The following is a 12,536-nucleotide window of genomic DNA, read 5'->3' as shown; positions in this document are numbered from 1 at the left end:
CCAATGTCAACTCTTCAGGTAAATCTTATTTTCAGTCTGTATTTTTTACACGAGTCACGACTAAATGCCATTGAACTCTAGTACTTACAAGAAAAAATTGAAGAGTTTAGAGATGATCAACCAATGACTCAAAGTATTAGATAGCAGACCGAAGAGTATAATGTCCTTCAAAGCACTAACACACAAGAACCACTACAACTGTACAGAGATGTACAGGAAAGAAGCACCCAAATATATCACTTAAGATTAATTAGCATAAATTGGCAATGTGAATGTGGTAATGGCAGGAGCCTGAGCTTAACCTAAGACTAAGACTCAACTTGGCAAAACTACTCTCATTCACTGTAACCATAACATCTCAACTCTTAACTTCTCCTTTAACTTGCTAGAGAATTAGCAAAAGAACAAGACTGTCTGTGATTAATTGGATGTGCTCATATTTTATAACACATTTATGAAATCAGATTCTTCATCTGGTGAAGTTTCATTATTTAAAAAGTTAACATTCCTCCTTGTCATGCTTCTATTTTTAATAAGAGTTGACTTGCAAGTCAACCACTCAGATGCTGAGGTAGAACTTAGAGAAAACTTTCTACAAAAAGAAGAAGGAAACCACAATTGCTATATGATGCTGAATAAATATTAGCCATAGCCACAAAAAAAAAAAAAATTCAAAAGTATTTGCTAATAAAATATTTCTGAAATTACTCCTTTTATTTTATACTGTATTTTCAACTTTTTCCCAGAACGTACTTAAGCACATGCCTCTCTTAAGGCACATGAGAAATCTCATCCATTTGAGTTTAACCATATTCTTAAGTCCCATACATTCTTCAGTGCCCGGCCCCCCCCCCCAACAAAAAAGACTAAATAAAATGCACGTTCAGGGTAATCCGTTCTATCTGTCTAGAAATGTAGGCAGAGTCCTTTAACAGACATGCAATTCAGTAGGATTTAAGCCTCACAAAATAAATGCCATACAAAAACTAAGAGGCCAATTCACTGTCATATAGTCAATTTCTGTGGGAGAAACAAAACTCTGATCTGTTTTTGTTTAAGTAAATAGTGTTTCTAAACATGGTTACAATTACATGGACAGTGTCAAAAATCAGTGCACAAGCACTGCACTAAGGAAATTATATTTTTCATTTGAGACACCATATAGGACTGGTGTGGACATTGCTGAAAGTTTCATGACTAATTCTGACATTAAAATACAATATTCAAATCAATTGAAAGTACAGTGTTTGTAAATTTGGCATTTTAAATATTTGAACAAGTATCATCTCTTACATCCAATATCTGGCAGCAAAGCTGGAGATGTGTCTGTCAGATGCAGATGAGTTAAGGAGAAGCACATTTACATGAATTGGTAGTAGCTGATATATAAATATGGAGTGGTTCCAAATCCTACATACACATGCATATGTACAAACATATTCCAGAGTGAGAGAGCTCTTGCTGAAGCACTAAAGAAAGTCAGATTTCACCCACTTTTCAGGCTCTGAAAGGAAGTTCAGTACTAATTTTTTTCTAGTGGTATAATCTATTATGATATTGTAGAAGTTGTCTCTGTTGTCCTTACATCAGAAGAGTTCTGGTATCACCATTAATACAGAATTCAATAGTCTAGGCACCCTAGAGTTCTGGGTGTATCCACCTTGAGAAAAGTTCGTGTAGCTGACAGGAGTAGCCATTTTCTCAAGTAGTTTCACCCCTAAAATTCCAACCTAGGGCCTCACCAGAGCTACGAATATGAGCCATAGCAAACTATATAGCAACTATGCATCTCTGTCAGCATTCAAAGGATGGCATGTGATAACAGAATATATTTTATTCCTTCGCCTTGTTATTAAAAACAGCCTCTCCATTAACACCTCTGATACTGGCATAGTAATATCTTCCAGAAGACAGCTAGAGGAGCCATGACAGTTTCAATGACATGAACACTTCTGTTTCTCTGTCAGTCCTACTTCTCATCCCATCTTGCAAGGTTACAAGAAACGAATGTCATTTGATTGCATACCTCGGTTATTTTTTTTTAAGACATTGACTATTTAGCTTTTTAAAAAAAAAAAAAAAGTGCCTTCAAATAATATTTTCAATTCAGAAAAATGTATGTTTTTATTATGTGTGCCAGTGGTGAACATCTGTGTCTTTGATGTCAAACTGTATTTCTCTAGTTATGTGAAACTCATACGGAACATGAGTCAGCTCAGTTTATTCATAGAATCATAGAATGGCCTGGGTTGAAAAGGACCACAATGATCATCTAGTTTCAACTACCTGCTATGTGTAGGGTTGCCAACCAGCAGACCAGGCTGCCCAGAGCCACATCCAGCCTGGCCTTGAATGCCTCCAGGGATGGGGCATTCACAACCTCCTTGGGCAACCTGTTCCATTGTGTCACCACACTGTGTGAAAAACTTCCTCCTTCCTTCTACCTAAAAGGTCTTCTAGCAAAATTTAAGCAGAAGAAATGGGAAACAAGAAGAATTAGCATTGTGCGTTGCTTGTTCTAACTACATTATGGTTCTGGGTAGTAGACCACAGTTTTCATCATTCATTTTTAAATATATTCACTAGTAGGAGAATATCCTTAAAAAAAAAAAAAAAAAAATAATCAAGTTCAGTACCTATTATTTATTTTAAGTGTTAAAATGATTTTTGTTTGATTTCTCTGCAAACAGTAAACAGGAAAAATAAAATAAATACACAATCTCAGATTTTGGAGGGGAAAATATACCTTCAGAGTTCATCACTGGTAGATCATGGTATTGAAATCACAGCATGATGAAATAGTGGAAGGTAAAATAATTGAATTTTAAAAACCAACAAAAAAAACCAACCCAGTATTTGAGTATCACAGAGATCATTATGCCGTATGTAAAGGCCTGACAGCAGACAATACAGTAGTGTTCTTACACCAAATGTGTTGGAATATGAAAGATTTGGCTCCCTCAATTTTCTATACTCTCCTCTTACAACACAGTTAAGAAATCTTGCTATTACACTATAACATTAATCTTCTTAATTCAAAATGGGTGATAATTTTGGCAAGACATCTCTCCGTTCTAGCTTTCATATTGCTGGAAAGGGGACAAAATATCTAACCAACTCAAAAACGTTTCAAAACATACTGTAATGCTATAATGGTATGGAAAGTACAGCAATAACAGTGGAATGGCAAAGTCTTTGGCTACAACAAATGAGAACATGCCAAATGCAACCGATGCAGAAATTAAGGAAAAGAGCTGCTTACCTTTGAAGGCCACAGGTATGCAGGAATCTCCAGCAAGAGATGCCCTCTCATCCACTGCCAACCCTTAAATGAGGTCTGGGATAGGGTGGACACCAGCTCCACCCCTTCTGGTCACTCAGGTGCACTGCATACACCAGAGCTCCCCCAGGTTGGCCCTGCCTTCCCACCAGGTGCTCAACCGTTGGTTCAGACCGTGACTTAGCATTTCTGCTACATGTAGCTTGGAAAATCGTTTTGACTTGCTTTAGCTGACTTCTAGTTACAGCATTTTTTGACAATGATTGTTTTCAATTGAAATTGAAATAATCACTTAAGGCAATTGTTTTTGCTTGCTAAATCCACTTTCATCAAAAGGCACTCACAGACTGATATTTAATACAGTTCATGGCTATATTGAAATACAGTGAAATATTTTCAGCAATTTGTTACTGGAAGCTAGATGAGACAATTTCCAGAGGTTCCTTTCAACCAATATTTCTACAATTATGTAATTTGATAAGATGAATTGCTTGTAATATACCAAGTCCTACAAACATTGATATTATAGAGGTAAGACATACAGCATGCTCTGAGGTAATACAGAGCTGCCTCATAAAACATGCCTGACACTTAAAAGAATGCAGAAAAGTTTACAATATCTTTCGTATCACTAAAATTAGCTTCAGCTAAAGCCCAGGGCTCCAACCTTCATTGCACAAGAAGGGTGCCCACTCCAGTGAACTGTAACAGCTGAAAGCTGTGGGGATTCAGCAACAAAGAACCAACTACACCTGAAAACTGATCTGCAAGGGGATTGCATCTGACGCCTTCAGAAATTAAGGCAAACAACTAAAAAAAAAAAAAAAAAAAAAAAAAAAAAAAAAAAACCACAGAATTGACACTGTCTGAAAAGGTTCCAGCTGCATATAAAAGCAAGTGACAGCTATGATGGTCTTTATAATCTGATGAAAACCAAATAACTTACCCAGTGCACAGTGCTGATGATCACCCAAATTTCATGAGAAAGGAGAAAAAATTCATTGAGTTTTTAGCTTCATATCTACTAGTGTCCTGTCCTACACAACTGCAATCTATTGTTTAATTCTAGGTTAAAATGAAGTAATATAAATATGCACGCTGTTATATAAAAGGACCAGGGGATGAAATTACATCAGTTTCTAATAAGGCCCTTTGAAACCCTAAACTAGCCAGTTAGCAGCCAAATTATTTTTCTTCTACTAATACAGACTGAACAGCTAATAATGACTATAAGAAAAATAAAATAAATAGCTTAAAACTTCTGTAATTCCAAAATCTTTTTTGCTACACCAAGACACAACAAGGGATTATCTAAGTGCTAAACTTTATTTACTATTTTATCAATCATCTCTCTACTTAAAAAAAAAAAGAATCTTTTTCTTTCCTGGGTCCTGGTAAATAAGATCTGTACATTTCCTCCTCTTCTATTTCGAAACTAAACAGAAGAGTCTTTAAATGCACCTCTAGTTAGCATTTAGTAAACTCAGTATATTAATTTGGAAGACAACGTAAAATCTGATATGCTTCATTATATCTTCTGTGTTTTTAATATGTTGCATATAAAATCTATAGTAATTACAGTTACTAAAATACTTCCCATAGACACTTCTGTCTCCATAAAACCAATGTGGCTTTAAGTATTCTTTTATTTGCTAAGTTGCATCCTGCACGTGATGACCAACATTGCGTCATAATAAAAATGATTATTTTCTTCAAACTGGAAAATGCGTCTTGCTATTTTCTTCATTATCATTCAAAATACTCATAAACTGAACCTTTCTATCAATCAACTGCACATTTCCCTCCTATGCACAGTTGCACAATCATGTTGTGCATCTGAATTTGGAAATAAAAAGAGAATCGTGACCAACTTATGTTAAGATATCTTCAAAGGTGCAGCACCAATGAAGGATGAGCCCCACCCCAGCACATTCTCTGTTGGTTGGTTGCAGGAGCCCAGCTAGAACTGACATGCACCTGATGGATCACCCCCCTCTTCAATGTGAGGTTGTGGTATGCACCAAGTTCCTGGTGTTCAAAATATGGCTATTGGTCTATGAGGCTGTGAGTAAAGACAGGAAAAATGAAGTGCAGTAATCCCTACTCTGCTCTAATCCTGACTCTGTTTTTATCACTAAATAATATTCATTCTAAGACCAGATTCACTCCCTCTGCTACATGAGACTGGGAGGCAAAGGAAAGCAAGCACAAGGAATTCATCAGAAGTGAAGCCCTACACATTGAAGGAGGCTGACTTCTATCAGTCAGTGCATAAAGAAAGAAATGCAGCAGGGGAAGGAAGTTTCCTACAAATAAAAATAGGGAAAATAAATAAATTAGTGATATAACAAAATAAACTATGTATACATTACATCTAATCAAGCATGTGGCTCAGAAAACACAGCAGCTGTTCATTTCCATCAGATGCAACTCCAGTCAAGGCTTAGAGAAGAGGGGTGCACTTGGACTGCTGAAAGAAGCAGTATGTGGTCATGCCATTTCTACCCGAGACAAAAGTCGAGGAATTTGTTTCCCATATGCTAATAAAGATGCTGTGGAGTTGCTCCTAACTACAGTCATGAGTTTCACTGATACAGTTTTAGTATAGGAGCTGTAAAACCAATTGTTTTGTATTTGTTTATTGTAAAAGAATGGAAGACAGAGCAAACAACAACAGCAATCTCAGAATTATGGAAAGGACTATAAGAATAAAAGGTGCATTACAGCATATCATACTTTCGAGGAACCATCTACTTGCACAAATTAGCATAATTTTTTTTCTTTAAATTAGAACTTGAACATTTACATTATTATTTAGCTATTCCAAGTAAACACATCTGCACTCCTTTCCCAGTGACGAAAAGCTCTTAACAGACTGCTGAGGGAAATTAATTCAACAAAGGAATCTCTCTATTCAGAAAACTTGCCTGTCCATCAAACATTATCCAACAGCAAGCACCTTCTAAACTATCTCAGTTGCAGAGACAGGCAGTCTTTCAAGTAACCACAGACTAGAATATTCAGGGCAAGACGCCAGCACAAGTTTGAACACAGGTCTTGCATTCATGCTTATTCACACAATCTAATGTGCTTGCAGCAGGGGCTGGATCCTTAGGCGCCTACAATTTCCATGATCTAAATCTTATGTACTCAGCTCCCAGATAGAAATTCTGAAGCCGAAATTAAATACCTATGTGCCCTGAACACATCAAGAACCAGAAATAATTCACGATGACCAAGAACTGCCTAGATCTAACCAATACAAAACATACCAAGCACTACAAAACACCAGGTTAATACAAGATGAAAGGGTGTAAGATATACATCTGATATCTTCCTGGAGATTAAGCTAATAAAGGCTCAGAGAACATCTCCTTCTATCTGGGATTTCCAGCTCAAGTCCTTGCCTGGGGTTTTTAAAAGAACTAAGCCAGGAACAATATTTTATTTTTCAAAATTTGACTGTAAGAAGAGTTCTACTCTAATATTACAGCGAAGAGACCTATCAAGTGGGGCTCAGTATCTGCTCTATGCAGACAGGCTTCACATGGCAATTGCTTTTCTCAAGATAGCAACATCTGGGGTAGGCCTCAGTATGGTTGCACACCAAGCAGGAAAAGGGTGATGAAGGGGGACTCCCCCACCTACTGTACTGAAGTTCTGCTGCTCTTCAGCAAAGATGGAAAAAAATCTACTGCCTTGAATGAGGACTTTCTGTGACACCAACAGTACTCTATGATATCTATAATGCAACATAGATTATACATCACCTCCATTTTTAATCTGCAGAACTGTTCTCACATTAGTTTAAAGCTATATAGTAACTATGGAAAACTAGAGATCAGATTATGATAAGATAATAAAATGGATATTAAACTATGCATTTATTAGACATCCACCGATGCAAAAACATTTCAACTATGATGAAAGCACATTTTTGCACTAAGCTAAACTGGCTCATCTACTTGCTATTAATAACTCTATTATGTATATTGCCGAGAGTAATTGTTTTGCAGACCATGAGAGAACTTCTGCTTAATCTTTTATGACCTTTATAAAACTTTATTAAATTATGAAGCCATGTAGCTTTTACATGCCCTAAAGTTTTGGTTGGGAACTGTTTAAATACATAAATACATGCAGCTGTCCTGAGTAGTGCCACCACAGTGACTTGAGACACTGTTAAGACTTTCCAGTTCTGTCCCATTTAAAATCTGCAATGAAAGTCCAGTCCAAGATAAAGTCTCAGATAGGAGCTATCCAGTCAGGAGCAAAGTACTCCTTATTAAAGAAAATTACTAACATTTTAAAAACACACGTGCTCTTCTCAGTTCCTTGCACTTCTGTTACATATAAAAGTCTCTGCTATAAAAAGATATTAAAACTAGTTTATTACATGGATAACCTATTTCAGCATGTAAAAACAGAAATATGAAATCCCTTTATTGAACTTTAGTATACTGAGCCCAAACTGAGACTTGTGGGGAACATGGCGTTCACAAATCTGCCAGCATTGTGGCTACTAGAAATTAAGATGTTAAAAACAAAGCCAGTATTTGGGATGACCTAGCCAAGTTTAAATTCAATCAGAACACACTGCCTCCTCAGAACTGCAGCCTGGTGGCTAAGGAAGTCTGGAAACCACATCCTTAAAAGAGAGGAAAAATTAGAAAAAAAATAGAAGAAACGTCTACCCATATATTTACCAGCTATTTCATCAACAACAAAGGATACCCCCCTCTGACCCAGGACAGGGAGATACTGTCAATACTGACAATCCTCTTGAAACACGAGAGAGTTGGGTGTATCATCTGTAACAGCATATCACCTGACAGTTCTTGTTCATGTTTCTGATAACAATTGCTTTAACAAAACTAGCAGGCCACAGTGGTTATATATATTGTGATATAGCTGTTTAAAAAATATCACTGTGCAAGACTAACGTTTTATTCTTCAAGTGTACCTCAATTATATCCATCACCTCTTCAGAAAGTCTAGTTCTTCAAAATTCTATATTACTATGTTCTTTTATCTTTCAGTGGTAAAAAATAAGATTAAAACTACATATTTCATGTACGAGCTCAAAAAAAGTTTGAATATAGAGGCTTAGAAGTTTTTCCTAGATCTCACTGTAATTTTCCAATCTGAAGTAAAACCCATTCGTGCACAATTTGAACAGAGTTTGTTTGTTTTCCATTAACTTTAGCAGCTTTTATACTTACTGACTGTTCACTTAGATCCTGAGAGTCTTCCATGGAGGTTGTTCACCTTTCCTTTTCACCACAAGCAGAAATTATCTTCCGTTCAATTTATAGCTCAGTGATCTAAATTAAAAAGGAGATAAAATGTTAACATATTAGTCTGTAGCCCTCGCTTCTAAATAAATCTGCAATAAACAAATAAACAATTGAGACTACGATACCACTAAAATCTGCATCAAAGTTCCCAATGACTTCCTTGAAGTCTAATTTATATATAAATTTCAACACCTCCAGTACTCTTTTGGAAAGCTATCTAAAACAGAAACAATGCGTAAGTAATAATTTTTCCACTCCGTCAAGAAAAAACAGCTATAAAAACAAACCAATAACAAAGCTGTTTAATACTGCCAGCTGTTTAAGTAGACCAAAAAAAAAAAGATGAAGATAACCCTTGGGAAGACATATTAGGCAGACAATTATGGAACACAGAGCAAAACTGATTAATACACTTTTAATGACTATCTCTTAGTCTTTAAGTGTCTGGAAGAAAAAGGTTATTACACAATCATCAGCATGAAGTCCCTATTCACAGGTCCATTAAATTCCTTTAGGATTAAATAAAATACACTAAGTGGTTTACAACAAGCAACTCCCTGCAATGTGCTAAATGATAGGCGATATCCTAATTATCCACGATGTCTATGTCTTCTCTCAAACAGTGAATCATTGTTATCAAATATTGAAATATTAATTATGAAAACAGAGTTCTGTGCAATAATGATTACAGTAACCTTAATTATAAAGACACAAAAACACAGAATTGTACGTGTTAGAAGAGACCTCTGGAGATCATCAAATCCAACCTCATCCTAAAGCAGATTCCCCACAGTAGCTCACACAGGAAGACATTCAGGTGTGTTTTGAATATCTCCAGAGGAGACTCCACAGCCTCCTGGACAGGTCAGCCCATTTCAATATTTTGTCACCCTCACAGGAAAGAAGCTTTTCCTCATGTTTGTGTGGAACTTCCTATGTTCCAGTTTGTGCCCATTGCCCCTTGTTCCGCCACTGGCCACCACTGAAAAGACCCTGGCCCCATCCACTTGACTCCCGCCTTTTTGAAGCATTGATAAGATCCTCCCTCAGTCTTCTCGAGTCTAAACAGTCCCAAGTCTCTCACACTTTCTTCATAAGAGAGATCATCCAGAGAATCCTAATCATATTTGGCGCCCTCCACTGGACTCTCTCCAGTGGTTCCCTGACTTTCTTGAACTGGGGAACCCAGAACTGGACACAGTACTCCAGATGTGGCCTCATCAGGGCAGAATAGAGGCAGAGGATCACCTCCCTCGACCTCCCAGGCCACACTGTTTTTAATGTGCCCCAGAATACTATTGGCCGTCTTGGCAGCAAGGATGCACTGCTGACTTGTGGTCAAACTGCTATCCACCAGGATGCTCAGGTCCTTCTTCACAGAGCTCTTTTCCAGCTGTTCAGCTTCAACCTGTACTGATGAATGCAGTCTTTCCACCCCAGTTGAAAGACTTTGCACATGCCCTTGTTGAACCTCATCAGGTTCCTTTCCGCCCAACTCTGCAGCCTGTTCTAGTGTTACTGAATGGCAGCACAGCCTCCTGGTGTGTCAACCACAGCTCCAGTTTTGTATCATCAGCAAATATGCTGAGACTGCATTATATCCCTTCATCCAGGTCACTTATGAAGATGTTGAACAAGACTAGACCCAGTGCCAATCCCCAGGGAATACCAAAAGTTACATACAGGCCTCTCACTAGGCTCTGCACCACTTAACACAATCTTCTTAGCTCTGTCAGTCAGCCCATTCTCAATCAATCTCATGTTTGCTTGTCTATCCCACACTTTCTAATCTTACCTACAAGCATGCTATGGGAGACAGTGTCAAAAACCTTGCCGAATTCAAGGCACACAACATCCACTGCTCTATCCTCATCTACCCAGCCAGTCATGACATCATACAAGGCTACCAGGTTGGTCAAGCATGACTTTTCCTTTGGTGCATCCATGCTGGCTGCTCTCAGTAACCTCCTTTTCTTCTTGCCTGGAGATATCATCCAGAATAAGCTGTTCCATCGCCTTCCCAGGATGAAGGTGAGGCTGACTGTCCTGTAGTTGCCAGGACTCTCCTTCTTGCCCTTTCTTTGAAAACTGGAGTGTCATTGGCTTTCCTCCAGTATTCAGGCACTTCTCCTGTTCTCCATGACCTTTCATAGATGACAGAGAATGGCTTGGCAATCATTTCCGCCAGCTTCCTCAGAACTCGTGGCTGCATCCCATCAAGGCCCATGGATCTGAGTGCATCAGGTTTGCCTAGATGATTTCTGACCAGATCCTCCTTGACCAAAAGGAAATCTTCCCTTCCCCAGACCAACTCTCTTCACTCCAGGTTTTGAGATTTCTGAAGGGCATTCTTAGTAGTAAAGATTGAAGCAAAGAAGGCTTTCAGTAACTTTGCTTTCTCAGTGTCTGTTTGCCACTACCAGGGCTCCCACTTTATTCAGCAGCAGGTCCACATTTTCCCTAGTGTTTCTTTTGCTACTGACACACTTAAAGAAGTCTTTATTGTTGTTCTTGACTTCCCTTACCAGATTAAATTCTACATGGGCCTTAGCCTTCCTTGTTGCATCCCTGGATCCCTGCATGCCCTGACAATGTTCCTATGTTCCTCTCAATTGGCTAGACCCCTATTTCACTTTCCATAAACTTTCTTCTTCCATTTAAGTTTTTCCATGAGCTCCTTTGTCATCTGTGCAGGCCGTCTGTCACCTTTGCCTAATTTCTTACTGTTAGGGGTGCATTGATCTTGAGCTTAGAAGAAATGGTTCTTGAATGACAACCTAATCTCTTGGGCCCCTTTATCTTCCAATGCTCTAACACATGGGATACCTTCAGGTAGGTTTTAAAGAGGTCAAAGTCACACAAATATATATCAGTCTCCATTCTCAGAAAAAAAAAAAAATCCACTTTAGAATAACAAGTAATTTGCACGATTTAAAATAAAGCAAGTGGCACAGATATTGTATATATCAGTAATTATAAAATTATAAATCAAGCCTACTATGACATTCAAAAGAGAACAAAATATGTTATTGTATGCAAATGCATAAATTAAGTAGTCCAAACAAGCAAGCATTACTTGGATTTGCTTATCAACAAGGTACCCCATAATACTATTACCTAGGAGTATTCCCTATAAACATAAACATTATGGAATCATTTTGGTTTAAAATTTTGACCACTAGGCACTTGAACCTTACGCTATCTTCAACCTGGATAAATGCAATTATTACTTATCTGAGCTGTTTATAGCTGTTTGCATGAATTGGAGCTGCAGACCAGACTCTTATCCCCATACACCTCCCTGTATTCAGCTAGGAACAACTCCTCTTGCCTTACTTTTTTTTTTCCAGTCTCCCCTTGATCCTGCTGCTGGATTGGACTTTCTTCTTTTCTTTCCCTCAAAGTTTCAGAAAGAGCTTAACTGGCATTTAATTAATTTTGCTGTTTACTTGCATAAGGAAAAGAACAACTGTAAGCAATCCTGTGGTACATGCTCAACCTTAAGAAAAAGCTGTAAAAATTTTGTCTTTCAAGGTGGAGGAAATCTCCTCTCAATTTCAAAGGCATTCAAGACATGGATGTCTTTGCCCAGGATACCTTCAGCACAACAGCAACCATCTTCCATAGTTTCTGATCAACACAGAGCCAACAGCCATGCATGTGGAAAAAATTTTTGTGATCTTTGTCTAGATGAGACAAAAGTGGAATTAACAGCTTTCTTTAAAACACTCAATATAGGCAAATTTAAGACGGGAGGCTACTGAGAACAATGGATATTTTGAAAGAAAGCAGTTCTACATGGGATTTCCTGCAGCAGGCCATTACTCATCTGCCCCTGCCGAAGAAGGCAATTCCAAACACAAAGGTGAATTTTCACAAATGATCCTGAAATATTTGACATAGAACTTAAACATAAAATCTGTTTTAATTTAATTAGAAGTTTGAAATGTGTGCATTAG

At 37.8% G+C, this 12,536-nt stretch overlaps 1 protein-coding gene across 10 annotated transcripts in view; it reads right to left on the bottom strand.

Annotated features, from left to right (window-relative positions):
- Window positions 1-12,536, bottom strand: part of EYA4 (EYA transcriptional coactivator and phosphatase 4) — a 153,479-nt gene that overhangs the window by 123,831 nt on the left and 17,112 nt on the right. For all 10 annotated transcript variants that reach the window (XM_042889280.1, XM_042889239.1, XM_042889234.1 and 7 more), the window contains one exon: window positions 8,503-8,604. In XM_042889280.1, coding sequence (XP_042745214.1) covers window positions 8,503-8,535 — 33 coding nt within the window. In that variant the 5' untranslated portion in view covers window positions 8,536-8,604. The remainder of the gene's footprint in view (window positions 1-8,502; window positions 8,605-12,536) is intronic.

The sequence above is a fragment of the Lagopus leucura genome, unplaced genomic scaffold (assembly GCF_019238085.1).
Source record: "Lagopus leucura isolate 7727_CA_CO unplaced genomic scaffold, USGS_WTPT01 Super-Scaffold_73, whole genome shotgun sequence".
Taxonomy (NCBI): domain Eukaryota; kingdom Metazoa; phylum Chordata; class Aves; order Galliformes; family Phasianidae; genus Lagopus; species Lagopus leucura.
This window is presented reverse-complemented; position numbering and strand designations above follow the sequence as displayed.